The 24,641-nt window shown below is 41.1% G+C and overlaps 1 protein-coding gene and 1 non-coding gene across 3 annotated transcripts; both read right to left on the reverse strand.

Annotated features, from left to right (window-relative positions):
• Positions 1 to 2,464: 2,464 nt before the first annotated feature.
• Positions 2,465 to 10,512, reverse strand: SLC25A3 (solute carrier family 25 member 3). 2 transcript variants are annotated; one of them, XM_044677903.1, is made up of 8 exons: positions 10,420 to 10,512; positions 10,044 to 10,204; positions 7,103 to 7,224; positions 5,421 to 5,600; positions 4,798 to 4,979; positions 3,742 to 3,914; positions 2,896 to 3,006; positions 2,465 to 2,804 (listed from the first exon to the last, which is right to left on the reverse strand). In XM_044677903.1, the coding sequence occupies exons 2-8, from the start codon at positions 10,198 to 10,200 to the stop codon at positions 2,647 to 2,649; spliced, it is 1,083 nt and encodes a 360-aa protein (XP_044533838.1). In that variant the 5' UTR covers positions 10,201 to 10,204; positions 10,420 to 10,512; the 3' UTR covers positions 2,465 to 2,646. The 2 variants fall into 2 exon arrangements, with proteins under 2 accessions (XP_044533838.1, XP_044533837.1); XM_044677902.1 differs by lacking the exon at positions 7,103 to 7,224 and adding an exon at positions 7,400 to 7,524.
• Positions 3,988 to 4,226, reverse strand: LOC123250813. Its single transcript, XR_006506448.1, has one exon. It is a non-coding gene; the product is annotated as a small nucleolar RNA SNORA53 (small nucleolar RNA).
• Positions 10,513 to 24,641: the final 14,129 nt, after the last annotated feature.

Below are 24,641 nucleotides of genomic sequence, written 5' to 3' on the forward strand. Positions count from 1 at the left end.
TATTAAAATGCTAGCAAGACATAATTTAAGGAGAATAATTAAGCACCTACAAGCCTCAGAAGTATTTTTATGGGGCAAAAAATTTTAGCTCAGACTACCACTAATTTACATGCTATACAATGCTGAGGGACTTATAAGAAAATTAGCCACATTCAGAGGAAGAACTGTGGGAGGAGAAACAGAAGAAAAACAACTGCTTGAACACATGGGCTGATGGGGATATTATTGGGGATGTAAACTCTAAACGATAACTCTAGTCCAACTATCAATAATATGGAATTAGGTCTTGATCAGTGATACATGTAAAACCCAGTGGAATTGTGCATCAGCCGAGGGGGGTGGGAGGGTTTAGGGGAGAGGGAAAGAACATGAAACATGTAACTAGGGGAAAGTATTCAAAATTAAAATAAAAATTTTTTTTGAAAAAAATTTTACGTGCTATACCAAGAGTAGATTAACCTTCAAAACCAGCTGGAATCTTAATCAATTTAATGGGGAAAAGTCACTTTGCATTTCTAGACTCTTATAGCTTACAAGCTAAGGATGTTCTAGTAAGTAATTTGAGCTATCTAATGAAATCTTATTAATAAAGGAACAAATGTGGTTACTTCAACCTTATCTTGTTCTAAATTAAAAGAGAAGAGCCTGGAAGACATCTTAGAAAGCATCTAGCACTAAAAACTTCATATTTATAGATGGAAAAGACTTGCCCAAAGTCACTGGCAAAAATAGGAGGCCAAGGAATCAGAATTCTCTTGGCAATACATCCAGGTTTCCTCTCATTTTATTGCTTCTGCCTCTACAGACCAACTCCACTCCATAATCCCAGTTATCACTCATACTGAGCAACTTTTACTCATCTAGCTAAGAATGTGACTTTTTCAGATATATACTCACTCTTACCAATTATTTCTGTAATTCAAACTCTACTCCTTGCCTTTAGGTAAGCACTTACACTCAGTCCATGCTGACATATTTCACCATCTCCACAAAAGCAGCCCCATTTGCCAGACTATGAGAAAAACTGAAGACTTAAAGCCAAATGTCAGGAGTTTTGTTCCACAGAAAGGCGTTGCATTTGGTTTTCTTGGATAGGAAAGGCAGGCAGAAAGATGCAAAAATGTTCTCTGGCTTGCTTCTGGGGAGGAATAATTTTCCTTTTGAGGGTTTATTCAAAATTGGACCTTATGACAACAAGAATCACAGAAAAGCAAGCAGGCAGTGAGGAGGGCTGGCCCAGTTTCATTCAGAAAAGTATGAATTTGAATTGATGCATACTGGTTGGCTGTCCACAGATCTACTTACTCAGTGCTCTAGAAATTTTAAGATGCAAAGGGGCAGCTGGGTAGCACAGTGGATAAGAGAACCAGGGCTGGGGTTGGGAGGAGCTCCAAGGACTCAATTGTGCTCCATTAGCCTCACTAGCTGTTACCCTCTGTGCAAGTAATTTAACCCCAATTGCCTAACCCATGTCCTTCTGTATTGTTACTAAGACAGAAAATAAGAAATCGTAGAATGGTTGCTAGGATCTGCATCCTTACCAGGATTTCCGTCACATTGAAGTCACAGATTGGAACCAAGAACCAATGTTTCTCAGAGCCAAACAGAAAAAAAGGGTCTGAACTTACAAAAAGGCTGAATTAAATCCTGTCATTTCTCTAGTAACATTAACCCAAGAAAAATGAAAAGTAAAATAACTGAGGTTTACATCATGAACTCCATTAGTTTGGCAAAGATAACCAAGAAAATAATAGCGGAGGGACTGGGAAAGGGCAAGCAGGCACATTCATGCAGAAGATGTAGTCAATAAGCCAACTGGTCCAGCTGCTGTGGATAACAAGTCTACTCATGCAATTGTACATATATACCCTTTGACCCAGCAATACCATTTCATTTTATTACCCCCAAAAGGCATTAGAGGGGAAAGGAACCCCATACACAAAAGATACATCACTGTTCCCAAACCCCGTCAACTGGGATATGCCTGAATGGCAGTTTAAGACTATAAATGAAACACTACACAAGAAATGACATGGGGATTAAGAACTGAGAAAAACCTAGTTAAGATAAAGCAGATTTTATGTAACATTTAAGAACTCTGCATGTGATACCTAATAATGAAATATGCTAACCATAGCCTTACAGAGATAGGGGACTCAAGGAGAAGACACGTACATTTTCTGACATGGCCATATGTAGGTTTTCTAGACTACTTCTCATAAGGGTCTTACTTGGGGGTGGTGAAGATGCAAAAAAATAAAATAAGGTCATCATAGCATTAAAAAAATATTCACCAGGATGAAAGGATAGCTTTGAAGCCAAAATGTGAAGAAATGCAATCTGTGTAGAAAAGGTAGTTTCATAAGCAATCTTATTTTTCATTTTGCCAATGTTGAAATTCAGAACAAAAAAAAAAATCAAATTAAAACTAAAAGTGAAATCAGATGAACAAAAAGGCAAGAAACACGAATAGTTGGTTTATTGCAACAGTTAAATTTTGAAACCTCTGCATTAGGCAAAGGTACAACCAATAATTACATCAGGAAGAGACAATCTACACAGTCAAATATATAAAAGTTTCTTTTATATTTGCTCAACACTGGTCAGCAAGCAGATTCAGTCCATAGTTAAGTCTTGATTTGTCTATTATTTCAACCCAAGCTTCTTCTTCAGAGATTCTGGCATCTCAGGAGGAGGAGGACGGGGAAGTCTGAAGTAGACTTTCACGGAGTCATAGATAAACCACTGTAGTGCAGTCAGGGTACCAATCATGATGATACGGGCAAAGAGCCCCTTCCATACCCCTGGTGAAAATAACACAAAGCACAATGAAAAGGGAGGAGAAAAAAAAAAAGGAATCCTGTGTGGGAAAATTTTAAGAAAACAAAATTCTACCTCTGAATCCAAGCCTTTGGAGGACTTGTGAAGCTGAGCTGCCCTTTTCCTTGTTCAGCACAGACACCACTGAGTCAGCAGGGTGAGATACAATGGCACAGAAGACACCAGCTGGAAGAAGATGACAATGGTTAATAATTATACCTAGGGTATGGGTGTTCAGTTGGCTAATGTTGCAGTAAAAAACTGACCAATTATGAAGATGTAAAACTCACTAATCACCTTCATGTACTTTTTTTATTTTATAGAAAGGGTATAACTATTTTTATTTCTCTGCAGAGACCAATGAGTCTAATTCATAGGGTGCTAACCATGAGTTTTATCTGGGTGTCAATGATTTTCTAGAATTTAACAAACAGGGGGCAGCTGGGTGGATCAGTGGATTGAGAGCCAGGACTAGAGATGGGAGGTCCTGGGTTCAAAATCTGGCTTCAGACACTGCCTAGATGTCTGACCTTGGGCAAGTCACTTAACCCCCAAGTGCCTAGCCCTTATTGTTCTTCTGCCTTAGAACCAATTCACAGTAATGACTCTAAAACAGAAGGGTTTAAAAAAATAAAATAAAATTTAATAAATACTCAAAACCAGACAACCCTTTTAAAAATATTTGCTCCTTGGGGGAATCAAGAGATCTAGCCCAACCTCTTAAGTTAGAGAAGCAAGGTGACACAACTTGTCCCAAGATCACACAAAGTAATAAGAGGTTTCAAACCAGTTGCCCGGGTCTTAAAGTCATAGAACAACAGATGAATTAAACTGTAAAAAATCCCAAGACACTAGGATTCAATAATTAAAAGACATAAATGTCTTTTCAAAAGCAGATGAAGATTTGTAATTGCTTCTTACCTATGTAACCTGCCACAAATGTTACAACCAGCTGTTCTCCCTTTGAGCACTCACTTCTAGGCTTCGGAACAACATACTTGTACAGGGCCTCGACAGTGCGCTCAAAGCAAGCAAACTTCATCATGGTGTACGGTATCTGTCTCATCCATAAAGGAGCAACTCCCTTGTAGAATCTATAAGACCCAAGTGGTTAATGTAACAGGAAACTACATTTAAAAAACCAGAGTTCAGTTTTGTTTTTAAAAGTCTGTCCGCATACCAGTCAAGTCCTGATAGTAAGAAACGACACACTGCCATTTCTATCAGAACGCATGACTAATATGCAGGTATATTCATCTCACATGCCAATGACTCAAGCACCTTTGACAGTACAACCGGTAAAGTTGCTGGATGCCTCTTGACTGGAACTACAAGAAACAAATGTTAGCAAGTAGAACTCAGAACAAGAGTTGGCATCCACAAAGGTGGATCTAAGGAAGCATGTTGCCAACTCAGTCTAATGCATAAGCCCCTAAAACAAAGCATCAGCTTCTGGCACAAGCCATCTCTAAAGCAACAACTCAGATTGCCCCGTACCAAGAAAATGTTGGTTGAGAAATTAAATTAAAGGATTTACTTTGTTTAAGAAGACATAAAGTAGTCAACAAGTATTAATTGCCTATTATGTGCCAGGTACTATGCTAAGTTAATGCAAACAAAATTCCTTAGTAATTCAAGTTTCTAGGTTGCAAGAAGCCTGTGAGGCATAGCTTATTAGCCTCTTTACAGAAGAGCAAAATGAGACATAGAAACAATGGGACTTAAATCCTGAACTGTTCCTGCTTCTTAGTAGCTTCTAGTTTTGAGCTGATTATTGAAGCCAAGACTCAGATAGGGCCAAGTCTTTCAATCACCAACATTTACCAAAAATGCTATTGCCAACTCAAAATTAGTTCATTTTTCAGGAATCTGCCACACTTTATATGTCCTACCTAACAAAATGACCAAAAGGACCCACCCAAGACCAGAAAAATATGCAAACAGATGCCACATGTAGAATTTAGACCAATCACTTACGCAAACAGGCCCTCTTCTTTAAACATTTTTGGAGCAGCCTCCCTTAGGGTGTTGGCATAGCCTGGCTGGGTCTGAATTCTGACCTTGGCAGCTTCCATAGGAGCCAGGGCAATATCAGCAAAGAATTCAGCACTGGCCGAAGCAGCTAAATACAGGGACGTACGCCAGAGGTAACTGTTTTCCTGAAACATCAAAATGAGAAAATAAATGGAAAGGAAGCTATCTTTGATTTCCTGTCTCATTTGTTTTCTTATTTCCTATAAATTATCATTTCAAATTCAAATACAAGGAGGGTTACACTCATCATCACAGCTCTGACAAGTAAGATGCAATCTCATTTTTAATTTTACTTTCCCATTCTTCTCAATGTGGAAGGCAATTCGGGCTACATTCTGACATCTTAAGTCATGGCACAGGTTTGTTCTGGTTATCCAAGCCAAAGGGCCTGAGTTTATTGTAGGAGGCAGAGCAACCCAGTATAGTAAAAATAACTTTGGATTGAGTCACCAACTAGGTTTATGACCTTGGGCAAACTACATTTTAAAACTTCAGTTTCTGTTTTTGTAAAAGTGGCCATTGTTTCAAACCTTTGGTTTTATGGATGTGTTTGAAATTTAATTTACCTCACCAAGAATGTTGCTATACAAGACTTTGAAGGCTTCATAAAAACCAAACTTGCAGAGTCCCTGCATAGAGTAGCCAATGAATGTTGGAGCCCATCCTCTGGCCAGACCACGAACACCATCTTCTCTAAGTGTGATGGAGAATCCATTAAAGATGCCCTTGTATTTCTGGGGGTCCACCTTAAAAATCAACACAAAATAAAGTTAGATATAACATCTCCAAAAACCTTCAACTTGAACTACCCAATGCTTATAAAAGAAATTTACTTTTACTAGTAGTTCATTGAAATATAGACATATTAAAATTACTATTTAGGATAATGCTTGAATTCAAGCATTGAGTAGGTCACTACGGCACATAGCCTAATATTAATCAGCACTATTTTTAACATTGACTCAAAAGCACAAAGGAGACTTATAATATATAATCTATAACTTACGCAACATAGGATTATCAAATAAAATCCCTTTTTGATAACACACATCAAAATATTAATAAACTAAGCTACTCCCTAAGTACTCTTGAATACATGCCAGCAAAAATGCTAGGACTCTTGAACACATGCCAGGGGCTGAAAATACTGTGAACTCCAAACTAATGAATGAAAAGATTCATCTTACACTACAAATGTTCTTCAACTGTTAAGATAGACCACAAAACACACATCAATAGACAACTGTCATCAAAGAGGACTGTTCACATTCCTTTAGAACCCCTACTATTTACCTAATGCAAAAAGCTCTTATCTCTATTAGGGTCAGTTCAGTGATACTTCATCTTCCTCTTATTCCTAATACTTCACCTTTCTCTCTCTCTCTCCCCCTTATAGGTAAGTGAACTCCTAATCCTGTTTGGAATAAATTTTAAATTTATTATTTTTAAATTTTAACATTTTTATTTTTAAAAATTAGGCTCAAAAAGTCGTTATAAAAATATATTAAAATCCAGTTCTTTTAACATAAAACAAGGAAATCTCATGTAGTAAAGCTTGGGCTACCCAAGTAACAACTTCATATGCAGCTAAAACCAGAAGGCTAATTAATATAGAAACAGGTAACTAGCATTAAGGATAACCAAATTAATTTAAAAGAGATTTCAGCTGTGTTGAAAAGGGTAGCAAATGGATCAGGCAAGAAAGAAAAGGCACCTCCCCAGATTGTTCCTATTATAGGGCCAGACTGTCCTTGGGTTTCAAACATTAATTACATAAGAAAATTAACACCTAACTTATATTTGTCAGTATATTAAAATTTTTTTTTAAACTTTAACCTTCCAGCTTAAGAGTCCATACTGTGTATTGATTCTAAGGCAGAAGAATGGGGTAAAGGTTCAGCAATAGGGTTATCAAATGATTTACACAAGGCCACATTGCTGCCTTACGTGTCTAAGGCCATATCTGAACCCAGGACCTCTTGTCTCTAGGCCTGGCTCTCAACCTGCTGAGCCCTGTAAAACCTTTTTTGATATCAATGAGAAAACAAAAAACAAAACAAAACAAAACAAAACAAAACAAAAAAAAAAACAGCAGTAGTCTGAATGATCTCAACTTGCATCATGACTACTCAAATTAAAAGCAGAATTTGTTTTGGTTTCCATTTTCTTCCTTGCTTTTAAGCATTTCATGGTATTGAGAATCTTGCCATAATCTCAAAGCCTTTTGGAGTGCCAACTCGGTACAAACCTGCATTCTGCATTTCACTAAGTCGAGGGGTACAACAGCAGTGTGTGTCAGGCCACAACTTAAGACCCCACCAACGCCACAGAGTGCATAAAACTTCATGGAGCCATATTCACAACTGTATTCTGTAGCAGAAACAAGACACACCATGCTTTTTAATAAAAAAAACTCACGTTACTAGAGAGCAACTTACCTTCTGGCCAATTAGGATTTGCACACAGCTTGTTAGTAGAGGCCCACACTCGCCACTCTCAGACATGCAGAGCAAGGATGGACTGGAGTCCAACATGCCAAACCAACCTGCATTCTGCACTTAACCAGATCTAGGGGAACCACTGCTGTGTGAGTTGTGCCACAGCTAATAATTCCTCCGAGGCCACAAAGGACAAAGAATCTGCCAGATCCATATTCGCAGCTATATTGCTCTGTTTTCATTTAAAGAAAAAAAATTAATTTTTTTCTCCAGACACTACATTTCAAGTGATAGAAAATATTTCTATGCTGACTCATAACCCCCCACGTGACTGATATTGCTATACTAAGAAAAACTGAAAAGCCTTTTCCTCAACTTGCAATTCAATGACAAAAGATTAGGTATTTGACATCTAAAGTTAGCAATAAAGATTTTGTAATACATATACCAGATATCAATTCTTAAATGCTGACAAAGCCAGCTTTACTACTATAAAAAATAACAAAACTAAGGGAGCTTTAACAGGTACATCAATTCCCAAAGAGAGGTAACTTGCTTGCTATCTAGCACAAAAGATCCTACAGTTTACTAATGCCCCAAATTCTCTTACAATTTGTTTATAAAACCATTAATTTACATATTCTTGGAAGTAAATGCATAAAAGACTTTATATTAGCTTTCAACAACAAAAGAAAACTAGAAAGATATGGGCAAAAAAATCTAGATAGTTCTATTTGGAAAAAAAAAAAGGAAAAAAAGGAACAAATAAAACGTAGAAGTCCAATAGTTAAGGATTCACCCTAAGGGCTAATTTCTCCCTACTGGTTTAAGATTATCACAGAAACTCTACAGTAATTTTAAAAGATCAAAAGTCTAACAATATCCATTTCAACAAAAGGTGGAGATCAATTTTCTTTTTTCTACAAGAGAACTACCCTCAAATTAGATAATTCTATATTAAGCCTAAAATTTGGTTCCTTCCTCTTAGCAGGGAAATGCCTTCCTTTAGATTTTTTTTTTTTAAGAAACCTTTACCCTCCCATCTTAGAATCAATACTGAGTATTGGTTCCAAAGCAGAATTGTGGTAAGGATTAGGCAATGGGCATTAAGAGACTTGCCCAGGATCACACAGCTAGGAAGTGTCTTGAGTCCAAATTTGAACCCAGGCCCTCTCATCTCTAGGTCTGAATCTCAATCCACTGAGCTACCCAGCTGCCTGCCCCACTATAGATTTGTTTTAACTGTATTTAAGTAAAACAAACGCTCTTTGAGAGCAGATGATTTTTATAAATTTCCTGTCACAAGAAATCTTTTCAGCCCTCAATCTCATTGTTTTCTGAGACTATCCCCAATTTATCCTTTCTGTGTCTTGTTTGTACATGTTTGCTTGTTGTCTCCCTTATTAAAACTATAAGCTCATCGATGGCAGGGAATGTCTATGGTTGTCTTCTAGCACAATGCCTGGCACAGAGAAGATGCTTAAATAAATGCCTTGACTAAGAACTAGTATAGTATCTTGAATAGGAACTGGGACTTAACTGTTTGATATCATTGATATAGAAACTGCCAGGTAGAGAATCTTCCTATACAAAGGCAGTTTTTTTTCTACAACTACTGCTCTTCAAGTTCACACACCACAAATCTGAATCAGAGGAGGGACTTGAACCTCGGTCTTCCTGGCTCCAAAAGACAGGTGAAGAGCCACTATGACTATGTCACAACAGCTGATATAAAGCTTCCTTCATTTTATTACATTTAGGATATTTAAAAATAACAGTTCCAGTAAAGTGAAGAGATTAATAGGAAATTACAGCAATTGGGGGGGGGGGTCATTCATGTCTATTACTCAGGCATCAGTTATGTGGAAATTATTGGTAATTTATAGTCTGTCACTCAATGTTATCTCTTGTTCTCCTGACAACTCTGGGAGGTTGGTGTTATGATCCCCATCTTACAAATGAGGAAACTGAGGCAGAGGTGAGGTGACTTGCCCAAGGCCACACAGTCAGTAATTTGAAGTTGGATCTGAACTCGTCTTCCTTACTCCTGCAATTGGAGATCTCTACCCCAGGCTTCAATCACATTTTCAAGACTACCAGGTATAAAGTTTTTATTTAGTGCTGTTTGTGGGTGGCAATAAGTATAAAAAGAAATAAACCTACAGGCAAAATAGGAGATGGGGCCTGGGTACAATTCTGAGGCTCAGACACTTCCTCCTGGCTGTGTGACCAAAGAGCAAGTCACTCAGCCCCAAAGGCCTAGCCATTACCACTCTTCTTAGAATGATAAGAAAATAAAGGTTTAAAAAAGGGAAAAGAAAATAAATCTAAAAGCAGAGATTCATGTCAGAGAACCCCGCAGGGTCACTGGGTGACCTTGGGGAAGTCTCTTCCCTCCTCTAGAGGTCCTGCCCCATTCCCACCCCCACAGCCGGGGTCTTTCCACTTCCCTCTCCCCTAAGGAGAGAGCCTTGGGGGTAGGAGCGTGTGCATCCCCAGCACTTAAGAATCGCTTGTTCCCAGCCTCAAGAATAAGGAACCCAGACCAACGGCCTAAGGCTTCTTCCCCACTCTACGGCTATGACCCCTATGACCCTCCCGGCCTGTTTCTTTTTCTGTCACCCAGTGGGGTTGGGCCCCTCTCCCATCCACGTCCCTGGAGCTCAATTTACTAGTCTGTAAAACGAGAGTCACGGGTTGGCGGGCCTCGACGACCTGCCCAAGGTCACCGGGCCAGGCAGAGCATCTCACCTTCCACGGCGGCTGCAGCCAGGCTGCGCGGGCGGAGGCCTCTAGGCGCGCCCGGGGGCCCCGCGGGGCTGGCATCGGCTTCGGGCTGCAGCAGGAGCTGCAGGTGGGGTGCTTGGAAGGGGTTGGCGCGGGCCAAGTGCGCCACGGACGAAAACATCCTCCTGAGGAGAAGAAGGCGGCAAGGCCGCGATCAGTGGAGGGCCGCGGGCGCCAATGTCACCCGGCACGGCCGCCAATGTACCCCGTTGCGACCGCGGCCGCGCACCCTCAATGGTCACCCATGGCTGCCCAAAGCCAATCCTCCCCACCGCCCCCGGCCCGACTCCCGGGCCCAGGGCCAGCAGCCCAGGCCTCTCCTCTAGGGTTTCCCGCTCACCTAAAATGGCGGAGACAAGACGGTCTGTCCGCTCCGGCAAGCTGCAGCTCACAGAGACCGAATGTCCTCCCCGCCCTAAAGTCTGTGTCCTTCGTCCGGCGTCACTCTGACGCCACCCGTAACGTCACCGCGCCGCGAGCCCGCCGGTTGGAGAAGAACGGCTCCGCAGCCTTCACGTCACCGCGTGGCCCCGCCTCACCTTCGGGAGTGCCCGCCCCCTGAACAAGAGGACTTGCTTTTGCGCAGGCGCGCCCTCAACCGTCTCCAAGTCTCGCGTAACGTTGAGAGCCCCGGACTAGTTTTTGCCTTCTCCCTCACATCCCAGGACGCGAGAGCTGGGTGGAGGACCGGACGTCCGTCCCGTGACGTCATTCGATTTAGGCCTTGGGGGAGGGGTTCTTCTGCCCTTCCCGAGCTCCGTCCTCACTCTTTCATAGATAGATTCCCGTTATCCCTTTCACTTTCCAGCTCACTGGAGGCCCTGGCCTAGCTGGTGTAACTTGTGATGTAACTGACCAAAGTTCCACCTCCTTGTCTCCGTCCTCCCTCACCTTCCCGGCTTCCACCCGCCCAGCCCCACCAAGGGGTCACTACTTCCCGAGTCCCACTTCGACCACCCTGCCGCCCTACCTAACCAACTTCCTAAGGCACGGTCCGCCTCCTCCAAAACCTTGCCTGTAGGATGAAAAGTCCAAACTTTTCTGCCTGGCAGTCAAGAAGCTGTCACCATCTGGCTTCCACTGACCCTTCTAATCTTCTTTTGCAATACACCACAAGAAGGACTCTGCTAGCTACAGGGCACCGTGGAGGGAATGTCTGACCAGGAGTGGGGAATTCCTATGCTCAAAATCAACTTGGGGCATTTAATAGTTGGGTGACCGTTAGGCAAGTCACAACTTCTAGTCTGCCTCTGTTCATCTGCAAAATGGAACTAATATTACTACCTACCTCCCAGGGTTTCTGTGAGAATAAAATTAAATACTTGTAAAGCACTTTCTAAACCTTAAAGCATTACATAAGTACTATTATTATTTACACTGGAAAAGGAGCTGTATTTGAAAAAGTGAAGTGATATTTTGAAATCTTGAACTCACAGCCTCAGGCCGTTGGTAGGGTAGGCTCTTAATAAATTCTACTTACTGACTGACTACTTTTGGAATCTGTTGACCCTGAGTTCAATTCTCTGCCTTAGGCATTCTGGCTGTGTGATTCTGGCCAAGTCCCCCCACTCTTTTATCTGTAGAAAGTAGATAATAGGGGTAGCTGGGTGGCTCAGGACAGAGAGTGGAACAGGAGATGAGAGATACTATGTTCAAATGTGACTTCAGATGCTGCCTAGCTGTGTGACTCTGGGCAAGTCACTTAACTCAATGGTCTAGCCCTTACTTCTCTTCTTTCTTAATATCAATTCTATGACAGAGGGTAAGGATTATAGGGGAGAAAAAAAGGGAGGATAATAATAGTCTCTTACCTCACCCAGTTATGGTGAGGATTATTGAGATATTTTTAACCCCAGAAGCTGGCACATAACCTGTACTCAATAGATGCTTGTTGATGGCTTGATTTGGAATCTAGGGACTGTAAAATTCAAATCTTATCTCTAACAAAGTCACTAGTGTGACTTTGGGCAATTTTCTTTACCCTCTTTGGAGTTTAGTTTTGTCCTCTGTGAAATATGGCTCGCTGACCTCTAAGCTAGCTGACTAGTTCCCTTCTGCCTCTAAATCTATACCATGGACTCTGCTTTCCAGAAAGACCAGGTTATATTCCAGTCCCAGGATTTGATACTCCAGCTCTAGCTATTCTGTAATTTTTGTAAGTCATTCTCCATGCCTTGAATGCATACCAATTTTGTAGTGTAAAAAGGAATTCTTTAATCCTTTTTTAATTTAATGGGGGACATGGAGGTCCTCTTACCATAGAGATGTGTAAGAATTAGCCAGCCCACAGTAACAAGAAGTAGGAACCATGCTGAGCCAGTGTCAGTTGCTGAAAGTGAGGGCTGGCAATTTCGGGGAAGTTGGCTGCTGAGTGTGAGTTGGTTGTTGGCGGTTGGTTGCTGGTGGTGTGAGTTGGTATTTAGTTGCTGGAATACAAAGGCAGGCCTGAGCTTACTGGCTTTTGGCTTTGGCTTTTAGAGGACTTTTTGCCTCTGCGATCTCTAGAGAACAGGAGATCTGTCTCATAAGCAAGGATCTGCTATCAATCGGCTACTGATAAAAAACTGATTGAAGGAGTAAGTGGTGGTTGTCTATTATTTTAGTGAGTTAGGTAGTTAGTGAATTATTTATAGATAGTGTAGGTTAGATAGGCCTGGCATTTGCCAGGCAAGAAGAAACTGTCCTCAGAAGATAGTTAGAGGTAGTTTTTAGGAATTTTAGGTAGTATTGGGAATTTTAGGAATATTTATAGGGTATAAGATTAATAAAGCTCTCTTTCCTCTTTTCTATCTTTCTGTAGGTAGATAGAAAGATATCTATCTATACCTTTTATAATAGGTAGATATAGGTTGTTTGAGTAGTAATTATAGACAGTTATAGGTAGTTATAGGATAACTAATAAAGACATTGGGAAATTTTCTTTCTCTACCTCTTTCCTATATTTCTCTCCTTTACTATATTAATTTTGCTATATTCTTTTACTATGTCTATTTTAATTAAACTAAACTGTTAATTGTTAAAAGCTGCCAGAAGTTTTCTTTTCTCTGACTTAAAGGGATAATATTAATTTACAATTCTACTATATTCTCATTAAAACTTAAAATTATCAAAAGCTGCTCTCTTATTTTGTCAAAACCCTTATTTTAACCCTTACAGTAGTCACATCTTAGAAATCTTCCTTTAAGGTTCAGACAGTATACCACCTTCTCCATGAAGACTTCCCAGATACAGCCAGTTAATGCTTTTTCCTCAATTTTCCTGGTGTTGTCACTTATTTGTGTAAGTATTACACCTACCCACTCCTTTTAGAATATAAACTCCTTGAGGGCTTAGATGAGCTTTACAATCCTCTTCAGCTCTAAAATTCTATGGGTCAAATAAAATTGTATTTCTTTTAAAATATCCACCACTAGTGGTTTAATTATTATGCATACATACATATATACATACATTATCAAGACTTACAGATAAGGAAATTGTGTCTCATAAATGTTTAGTTACTTACTCAAGGTTACTGGTAGTAAGTGACAGAGTCAGGAATGGAATCTAGGTCTCTTAAAAATGCTAAGCATAATAAAATACAAAAACTGCCACTTCAAAAGCAAAAACAAGGAATTGAGTCTGACTTTCAAGAATAGAGCCCAAAATCTGAAATCATTTTAGAAAAATTTAGTATGTTATTTGGTAGGACAGAATGAGACAGAAAGGATAGGTGCCTCCCTCTTCCCAGATTCTAGAAGATTTATATTAAATAGCATTTTGATAAGGGTTTTCCACTTAAGAACCCCAGGTATGAAGTTAAGTAGTTTTATTGAGAGGGTAGCCAAAAAGCAACATGTATTGAGATAGGTCTGAGTAATTATAATTCAGACCAGAAGCTTACGGTGAATGGCTCAGGAGTGTGGTGATCCCAAACAAGAATACTTTGGGTGGATCAGGGGTCTGGAGAAATTGCCTATAATTTTTAATTACCTCTTGTATTCCAAGAGTTACTGGGTCAAGAAACATTCTGGGTGTAAAAAATATAAGGTTGCATTAAAACAATGTAATAAAAAGTGTTATAGAGGGACAACTGGGTGGTTCAGTGGATTGAGAGCCAGGCCCAGAGACAGGAGGTCCTGGGTTCAAATCTGGCCTCAGACACTTCCTAGCTGGTTGACCCTGGGCAAGTCACTTAACCCCCATTGACTAACTCTTACCACTCTTCTGCCTTAGAACTAATACACAGTACTGATTCTAAGATGGAAGATGAGGGCTTAAAAATCAATCAATTAATTAATTAATAATGGTATAATAAATACATTTTCCCACAAGACACTGCCTTGTCATGTCTCCCCCTGAAGTTTCCCCCCTTCCATTAACCCTCTTTTATTTGCAAGGAAGAGACTAATGACCATTTGAGGAGTTGGTAAAAATCATGAAGACTCAATCAAGACCAATGTCCCTGAATCACAGGATATATAGGGCTGAAGGAATAGTAAGTAAGGCTTAATAAGGCAAAAAGGAAAGCAAGGACCAGGTTATAAAGGTCTTTGAAAACCCAATAAAGAGGGGAAGCTGGTTGGCACAGTGGATAGAGCACCAAACTTAGAAAGATCTGTGTTCCAATCTGTCCTCAGATACTTCCTAGCTATGTGACCCTGGGCAAGTCATTTAACCCTATTTGAAGAGCCCATGTTCTTCTAAGAGTTGTTACTAAGCCAGAAAATGAGTTTTTTTAAAAGGTCCCAACAGTGGAATTTATATTCATCCTGAAGGTGATGGAGATTATTGACAATGGCAGAGGGAACAGAGATGGGGATTGGCATGGTCAGCCCTACACTTTGGGAAAATCGCTTTGGTGACCAAATGGAGGATGGACTGAAGTGAGGAGGGATTTGAGACAGACAGACCAAGCAATAAGGAGCTATTGCAGTAGGCCAAGGGTGAAGAGATTGGGGACTTCACTAGAGTTGTGGTTGAGTCAGAGGGGAGAAGGGAGCAAATTTGAGAGATGTTGCAGAAGTGGCACAGAGTTGCCCTGGCTTATATTGGATATGGAAGAGGGGAATGGGAAGGTCTGTGATGTCTAGTTTGCAAGCCTCAATGCTTAGGAAAATGGTAGTCCTCCAGGCAGGAATAGGGAAGTTTTGAAAAGGAGACATTGGATGAGGGAGAAGATAACAAATGCAGCTTTGGACTCATTGAGTTTAAGATGTCCACTGGACATCCAATTCAAAATGTCCAATAGTCAGTTGAAGACGTGAGTCTGAAGATTAAAGCTGAATGAGGAGATCTGAGAACCATGAACATAGAGATATTTGACTCCATGGGAGCTGAAGAGATGACTAAGGGAAGAAGAGAAGAGGGCCCGTGATAGTGCCTTGGGGTACACGCTGTTAGCAGGCACGGCCTATTTATGGATCCAGCAATGGAGACTGCAAGGAAGCAAACAGGAAAGAAGACCACCAGGATAGAGCAGAGCTCTGAAACTGTGGGCTGAAAGAAAAGGAACACCCACACAAATTATCATCACAAACTTGGAGAGTAGAAGATGCAGTCTTTTATTCTTACTCATGAGTAAGGGGACATGCCCTAATGGCAATGCCCAATGAATGGGTGCAGATGCAAGCCTTTTATAGATTCCTGACACAAGACCCCACGGTCTGGGGGCCAAACTTACAATCTAGGGATGAAAGTCTAACCACTCGGAAAAGAAGTTACATAGCTTGAGCTTCATCAGATCTTCCATCAGGGGTGGGAGAGGTTATGGAGAGATAGCCATGTCCTTAGGAAGGGCTTCTCTGTCTCCTAAAGGTCAGAAGAGATGAGGAGGCAGGATAGCCTAATGGTTTTCTTACGTGAGATAAGAGGCCTCTCAACTCACTAGGCTTGTGGCAATAACAGAATGTCTTTGAGGACTTATTTTGAAATTCTAAGGAGGCTTCCATTCCCACTGGAGGTCCACCCTGAGAAGAACAAATTAATGCTTCTCTCCACACAAAACCTAGAGAGAAGAGCAGAACCAGAAGAGAGTGAGAAACAGTGTCAAAGGCTGCAGAGGAGTTAAAAAGAATGAGGATTGAGAAAAGAACATTATTGATCACCATGAAATCCTTGGTGACTTTATTATGAGTTCAGAAGATGAATTAACAGAGAGGAAAGAAAATGGAGGCATCTCCTGGAGATGGCCATCTCAATAAGTGTAGCCACAAAAGGGAAGAGAGACATGGAATAATAGTGAACAGGGAGATGAGCAAAACAGGGCTCCTGGGGGTGGTGGTGAAGGAGACATAAATATGTGGGGTGTCAACTTGTTTATGGACCCCCCAAGTTTATCCCTGTCCTTTGGGAACTTGCCTTAAAGGAAGTCCCAGACTGACCTGACTAGAAACTGAACAACAAACCCTAAAGTACCCAGTGATCTCAACTTAGATAGAATTAGTAGATATAACCAAATCTTAAATTCCCTTTTGTCTTTAGAAGTTTCTCCTATTATATCAGAGGCCTCTCCCAGGTGTCCTGCCCTAGGCTGGAATCATCCTTCCCTCATGTCCACTGTAAAGCCTATCAATTAAACCTTCCAGGTCTATATTCCCAAAAGTGTATAAGACCCCCAAGTTCTTTAGCTCATTGGAAAATCTCCCTTCGAGGTGCTTTTTCCCCAGAGACAGTGTTCCCAGAGTCCCAGAGCTTTGGCTCTGTGTAGTATACAGCGCTTGACTTACATAGTGGTGGATCAGAGCTTTGTCTTCCTTGTCCAGATTAATCACTTGTTCTTCCTAACTCCTTTGGTACTTCTGTGTTTTTCAAGGTTGGCAGGGGCCATTTTTAGGCCACAGAGAACCAAACAGTAGACTGGAAGAGACTGAAGATTAATGAGAGATTAGCGATCACAATGCAGGCAATTTGCTAGAGAAGAGGGCGATGAATGGAATTGCATGCAGATGGAGGGGTTTGCCTTGCACCTCCTTGTGTGAAATAGGGGTAAAGAAGGAAAATGGGGGAGAAGGCATCTAAGTGGTGTAAAATGAGGAGGGAAGAGGGAGTTCTTGGCAAATGACTCCACTTTGTGAAATATAAGGTAAGGTTCTCAGCTGAGAAGCTGGAGAAGAGGGAGCCATAGATGGTTTGAGGAGAAATGACAGGTTTAGAAAAACCATTGTGGAGTATAGGAAAGTGAATTCTAAGTTATATGGATGAGCCCAGGTATGATGACTATCAACACAAGGAACCTGGGTTGTTTAAATGTGGTTTGTAAATGGACAACATAGATAGATATCTCTGGAATCTGCCCTATCTCTCTCCAAGGGAAACTGTATTTTCTGCTTTGAGGGGAGGAACAACGAAAAAGGAAGAAAACAAGCATTTATTAAGGATTTGCTGTGTGGCAGGGACTGAACTAAGCATCTTATATATATTTCATTGGATGCTCAAGACAACTCTGGGAGGTAGATGCTGTTATTATTCCCATTTTACAATTGTGGAAACTGAGGCAAGCAGAATTTAGTAACTGTTCTAGGATTACATGACTAGAAAGTATCTGAATCAGGATTTGAATTCAAATCTTCCTGACTCTAGGCCTAGCTCTCCATTGAGAAGTGGAAGAAGAACTGGATCTGTTGCTTAGCTATTCTTTCCCACATCTATCTCCAAGGGGAGTATTGAGTAAGATTTATATCTATTTTTCCCCTAAATATTTCTGTTCTAAGAGTATAATAGGTTTAGAAGAAAAGCTGTATCCCTGGTCACTAGCCTTTAGCTTATACTTACTAGTTTGATACCTTTCCACCATACAGCGATCACCCAAAAGATCATCATAAATTAACAAAGGAGAGCGCATCTATTTAGCCAAGGAGAAGAGAAAACAGAAATTGTACTTGCACTGATTAGAATACACCAGGAATGACCTAAGAGTTCTGAAATCTTTCAGGATGATTCATTTTTATAATATCGTTGTTATAATTCTGCTCATTTCCCCCTGTCAGTTCACTGAAGTTTTCCCAGGTCTTTCTGAGATTGTCTCTTTCATTTCTTATAGCACAATCATATTCCATTGGGTATAGGGGGTGTTCAGGGAGATCTGGCACCTCTGTTTGAGGGCTTGCTGAGCCCTTTTCAGGGCTTCTCATTCACCTTTGGTGTCCACCTTTCACTCAGCTCTCACCTGCTCCTCTAGGAAAATGTAACCAATGATCATGGTCCTATTTCTGGGTCATTAAATAGCCATAGGTAGATAGATAGATAGATAGATAGATAGATAGATAGATAGATAGATAGATAGATAGATAGATAGATGGACAGAGGAGAAAGAGAGATAGAGGAGATAGATAGATATACAGACAGAGGAGAAAGAGGAGATGGTGATAGATAGATAAATAGATAGGTAGAAAGAAAAAGAAAAATAGGTAGACAGACAGACAGACAGAGGAGAAAGATAAAGGAGATGGAGATAGATAGATAGATAGATAGATAGATAGATAGACAGACAGACAGAGGAGAAAGAGGAGATAGATGATGGATGGATGGATGGATGGATGGATGGATGGACGGATGGAGAGAGAGATAGGGATGTATAGACAGATAGACACATAAATAGATACATAGACAACAGATAGATAGGGCAGCTAGTTAGGTAGCCCAGAAGAGAGGATGCTGGAACTAGAGTCAAAAAGGACTTAAATTCAAATGCAGCCTCAGACACTTACTAGCCATGCGACTCTGGGCGAGTCATTTAATGTCAGTTTCTTCATCGGAATTGTGAGGATTATAATAGCTCCTACCTTGTAGGGTTGTTGTAAGGATCAGTTGATATACTATTTATGAAGTGCTTTAGCATAGTGCCCGGCACATAAAAGACCCTAAAGCTAGTATTATTTAGATCAGTGATTCCCAAAGTGGGCACCACCACCCCCTGGTGGGTGCTGCAGTGATCCAGATGGGCAGTGATGGCCACAGGTGTGTTTATCTTTCCTATTAATTGCTATTAAAATTTTTTTAAAATTAATTTCCAGGGGGCTAAGTAATATTTTTTCTGGAAAGGGGGCGGTAGGCCAAAAAAGTTTGGGAACCACTGATTTAGATCATCTATAGATAAAGCATGTCAAATGTTGGGCAATGGGCAGATCACTAGGGAGACAAATACAAGCTCAGGCACAAACTACCTCTAAGAAGTTTACATTCTGGTATTTGGAGGAAGACAATCCCTACAAGAGAACAAGAATCTGGAAGGGGTGGGGAAGAAGGGTGTCCACGGACTGAGTCAGTGCCTCAGGAGAGGAGAAAGAGGAGGGTAAGAGTGAGATGAAATATAGCTGGGATCTTTCCTCAAATTTCTTTCCTTAGGAAAGGAGTCACCAGTGAGTCAAAGAGGGACCCAGAGGGGAGGTTTCTAAAGGTGGCAGTGCAGCGGGCGAGGAGGAAAAGGAAGAGTCTGGAGAGAGCGCAGGTGAGAGAGAGATGGGAGCTATTCACTGGTGGTATTATTAGTGATGATAGTGGAGGGAATATCCCAAGGGGGACTTGTGAGTGCTAGCATCCTACAGACCCTTAGGGCTACCCACAGAAACCTGGGGAGATAAAGCAGTCTTTCCTCTTGCCCCATAGACTCAAGGGGCCAGTAGAGCTGGTATTGGGAGTCAGGCTCTATGTACATACAAAGGACTTGTTAAAACACGCATTCCAGCTTCTTTCTGCAGATAAGCAGACCTTTCTGCAGATAAGCTCCACCTTCACCAAGGTCACCCCTCCGGTGTGTGGCTGGTAAAAACAAGAAGTTCGCTCCATGTTCTTTTTCTGGTCTTTTTCTAGTAGGTCCCCAGTCTATAGACCAGTACTTGCTTCCTGACTGATTTAAGGAACGCACTTCCCTTCTGGCCCGGGAAAGCACCTGCAGTGCCATTTTGGGCACGAATAACACCAAGGTGTGTCTGGAGAATAGCCCGCCTGGATACCTCTATGTTTTCACCCTTTCCTAGGAAGGTCACCTAACGCTGAGCCTCCTTGAGAGTCATTTTTTCAAGGCTGAACGCCAGGGGAATGGAAATAGCCAGTGACTTGGGTGTTTGCCCAGACTCCAAGCACGTGTCCCGTCATGTCCTGCCAGTACTGTTTTAAGAAAACCTGTTTGGGCTCAGCCTTCCCTGTGGCAAGGTTTCCTCTTAATCAATAACCTTCCCCGCAACGTTTTGTGGTGGGGCATCCACAAGGGATGTATGATGTGCTGTCCCTCCCTGGTTTCACTGTGGCCTATTTATCTGTCTTCCGTCATCTGCAGGGAAGATCTGGAGGCTGGTGGCTCTCTGAGCCTGCTCAGATTCTTCTGGGGCTGCTGTTTTAATGACCCTTTGCAAAGGGCTCCAGGCCAACCCAACTGCGGGCAGCAGAGTTTCTTGGACCAGGAGACCTCGGACTTCTTGGTATTGCATGTAGCTCCAGGCAGGAAGCATTGCAGGATGAATGGCTCACCATAGCAGTTCTTAATGTATTCTCATTATGGTTAAGATCGTTAATGGTGGAGTTGAAAAATCTTGAGCTTGGATTATAGCTACCACCATTGCTATGATTGCTAAATACTTTTAAAAAAAAACCTTTACCTTCCATCATAGAATCAATACTGTGTATTGGTCCCAAGGCAGGAGAGCAGTAAGGGCTAGGCAATGGGAGTTAAGTGACTTGCCCAGGGTCACACAGCTAGGAAGTGTCTGAAGCCAGGCAAATACTTTTTTTTTTTAAACCCTTACCTTCTGTCTTAGAGTCAATACTGTGTATTGGCTCCAAGGCAGAAGAGTGGTAAGGGTAGGCAATGGGGGTCAAGTGACTTGCCCAGGGTCACACAGCTGGGAAGTGTCTGAGGCCAGATTTGAACCCAGGACCTCCCATCTCTAGGCCTGGCTCTCAATCCACTGAGCTACCCAGCTGCCCCCCAGGCAAATACTTTTAAAGGTCCTACTAAGTGCTGGGTATTGTTTGAGGTACTTAGTCTCTGCCCAAAAGGAGAATAGGGACTAGACTTGTCCTTTTATTGAATAGAGAACTCCCAGATGAGAAAATTCCCTTTACCAATGCAAAGCAGTACCTCTTCTGTGTAAGAGGGAGATTTTAGGTATTATATAGATATATATTTAAAGTGTGGCCGCCAGAAATCAACAATTCAGATTGATTCCATAATTAAAAGACCCAAGTCAGGATCAGGTTTAAGGTAGATTATTTACAATAAGGAAGGGTAGAAGGCAAGGGAAATAGAGAGAGGGAGAGGCTAGTCCGGGCCAGCAGAGGCCCTGACGGAGAAGGTAAAAAGACTAATTAAACTAGATTACACGCCACAAGGCCTTAGCAATCAGAGAGGCAAGAGGCCTACTTAAGGTAGAGAGTCTGGAACCCCCAAGGTAGGCCAAGGAAGTCAGCCTAACTTACCCACGTGACAATCAGAGGGGAAGCCGTCTGAGGTCTCAGCAGAGATCCTTCAGGACCCAGTTCAAAGCGGGAACTGCCCCAACAGGAAGTTACCCACATACTTGAAGAGAAAGTGTCTCTCCTCACTTCCCGTGGATCCACCTCTAATTCAAGTGGACGAATGGCAGCCTCTGCACTGATTTGGGCTGCCCAAAGGGCCGTCCCTTGTTCTTGATTTGTTACTTATTGTCACGTGTGGGTAACTCGTCTCCCCTCCCCACTAAGGGAGGTGGGGATGACTTTATCTCTGGTAGTAGAGTTTTGACTATGAATGGGCTTGAGCTAATTCCATTTACACATCTGCAGTTTTATCTCAGTCACCTCGCCCACTAAGGGGCTACTCTTAGGGTGACTTGCCCAGGGACAGACATGTCAGAGGCAGGGCTTGAACCCCAGTTTTCCTGGATCCCACCACACCATGCGGCCCTCCCTGCCCAGTATGGATGCCTGATAAATGCTTGTTGAATAGAATGGAAAGAAAACATTCACAAACAGAAGGCTGGCTGCCTTATTGCCCACTTGCAAGCATAATTCAGACTTCCATTCTGGCCAGTCTTTTCATTCAAGCCCTATTAGCTATTTGGATAGAATGTAGGTCTCTCCCTCCCAACTACCTTATACTTACTTTATATTTATGCTCCTGAAATTAATTCTATCTTTGAGATAAATGAGATAATTGTAAAGCATTTAGTACAGTGTCTGCAGAGTAGGCATTTAATAAATGCTTGTTCTTGAGGAATTTTTTTTAAGCTTGAACAATAGGTTTATTTAAAATAAGGGAGATAAATCATCAGTTTTCATGTGGTCTCTCAACATGCCTAGACTCTTGAGCATTTAATAAAGTGACAAGTTTGGCTGAAATTTTCCCCAGATTCATGATATTCCTAGGGTTATTCTTTGGCAAAATGTTGCTGATGTTGGACTACAGTTGATTTGTGACTAAAAATTTTCCCACATATACCACATTCATAAGGTTTCTCCCCAGTATTCCCATCAATTGGGGAATGACAGAACAAGCTGTGGTGCATGATTGTAATGGAATACTATTGTGCTGTAAGAACTGATGACCATGAAGATTTTGGAAAAAACTGGAAAGACCTGCATGAACTGATGCAAAGTAAAATGAACAGAACCAGAACATAACACAGTAACAACAATGTAGTAAGATGATCAGCTACGAATGGCTTAGCTATTCTTAGCTATATAATAGTCCAAGACAAATCCAAAGGACCCATGATGAAAAATGCTATCTATCTCCAGAGAAGGAATTGATGGAATCTTAATATAGCTTGAAATATACTATTTTTTACTTACTTTTTTCTCTTTTTTGTTGCATCTGTATTTTCTTTCACAATAAGACTTATGTGGAAATATGTTTTGTGTGATTGCAAATAAATATATAACCTATGTCAAATGGTTTGCTTTCTCAATGAGTGGAAAGAGGAAAAAAGGAAGGAGAGAATTTGGAACTCAAAATTTATAAAAAATGAATGTGAAAAATTGTTTTTAAATTAATGTTTTTTAAAAAATGCTTTTTTCTTTCTTTTTTCCTACATTATTTGTATTCCTGTCTCCCTCAATAGAATAGAGGCATTTGAGAGTGGGCATGGTTTTATTCTTCTTACTTATATGCCTAATACCTACTACAATGCCTGGCACTCAGTAGGACCTTTGCAAGTATTTGGCAAATTGATTAATTTGTTTCTGTAGCACCAGCATTGAGCCAGTGTCTGGCAAATAGAAGATACTTAATTGTTGGCTGGTTCTCAAAAAAAAAAAAAAATCACCCTGGTGAGAGGCAACAGAGCAACAGAGCAAGATGGAAAGAGTGCCGGACTTTGGGTCAGGAGGAGCAGGGTTCAAACAGTTTGACCTTGAGCAAATCTTTTAACCTCTCAGTTTCCTCATCTGAAGAAATAGATTAAGATTGGATGACCTTCTAGCTCTAAAGCTATAATCCTATAGTCTATCTTTATTTTACAGCAATAAAGTTATAGATTAATCAGCAAGCATTTATTAAATACCTACGCTATATCAGAGCTGAGGACACATCTTCCTTGCAGAATACAGAAGACGCAGATAAATAGCCCACAGTTAAGTTTAAAAGGTGAGGGTTAAAAAAAAAAAAAAAGGAAATAAGGAGCTTAAATTTTATAAGGAGAAACCGTATGTATACATAAAAGTTTATACAAAATATATATAATGGAAATACAATTCAGCCAAGAGACGCGCTCCGTTTCCGGAGATTAGGGAAGACCATCTGGAGGAGAGCCAGCATAATCCTTGGACAGTCTATTTGACCAGCCAGCGTCCCTTTCTGAGAGTGCATTTCCTGGGTAATAACCTTTATTCCACTTCTTGGCAACTGTAGGCTGTAAGCAGAAGCAGCAGCTAGCAAGGCTCCAGGCCTTTCTTGGTCTTTGAAGGGATCTCCCTAAACAAGGTCTGAGAATTGGAGGAAAGCTTCCAGCTCTCCTACAGACTCTCTTATCGATCCACAAACATTGATTAAGCCTTCCCTGTGAGCCAGGAGTTCTGCTAGGTCCCTGGGGGTACAAATGCACAGTGAAACCCTCTCAGCTGTCCAGGGGCTGACATTCTAGTGGGGAAGACCACAGGCACAGGAGGGCAAGGTTCTACCCCTTTTGTACATAAACATTTTGCTGAAATGAGTTGAATTGTAACTTTGGAGTAAAGAAAAAAAGAATGAATTAGTTTACAAAGGGGGTAAGTATTGACTCTTTTGTATGGGAACAGTTTGGTTTGCTGTTAAGAAGCAGGAAAAAAAACTCTTGGGTACAAAAAAAAAGAGAAATAAAATCCAGATGTGAAAATAAATTCTAATAAAATGCAAAGGAAAGACACGGACTGTTGGGAAGATTTGGAGAATCCTACTCAAATAAATGTACTGAAAGAACTTGAGGATAGATGACTTTAGGGCATTGTGGGTCCTCAGCTTATTTTTTAATTTTTTATCTTTAATTTTAAATTAAATTTAAATTTAATCTTTAATTTTAAATAATTGCTTCTGACACTTTGTGATGCATTGTTCTCTCTTTCTTCTCTCCCCTCCCCAAGATGGCAGGTAATATCATAGAGGTTATACATGTGCTAGCATGCTTCCATGTT

The sequence above is a fragment of the Gracilinanus agilis genome, chromosome 5 (assembly GCF_016433145.1).
Source record: "Gracilinanus agilis isolate LMUSP501 chromosome 5, AgileGrace, whole genome shotgun sequence".
In the NCBI taxonomy this organism is placed as follows: Eukaryota; Metazoa; Chordata; class Mammalia; order Didelphimorphia; family Didelphidae; genus Gracilinanus; species Gracilinanus agilis.

Excerpts from the sequence above, each read along its gene's own strand:
- SLC25A3 (XM_044677902.1), bottom strand. The coding sequence starts at position 10,200 with ATGTTTTCGTCCGTGGCGCACTTGGCCCGCGCCAACCCCTTCCAAGCA. Across the intron at positions 4,980-5,420 it reads ATAGCAACATTCTTGGTGAG|GAAAACAGTTACCTCTGGCG; the intron begins GTAAATTAAATT and ends TTGATGTTTCAG. Across the intron at positions 3,007-3,741 it reads ATTTGTGGCAGGTTACATAG|CTGGTGTCTTCTGTGCCATT; the intron begins GTAAGAAGCAAT and ends ATCTTCTTCCAG.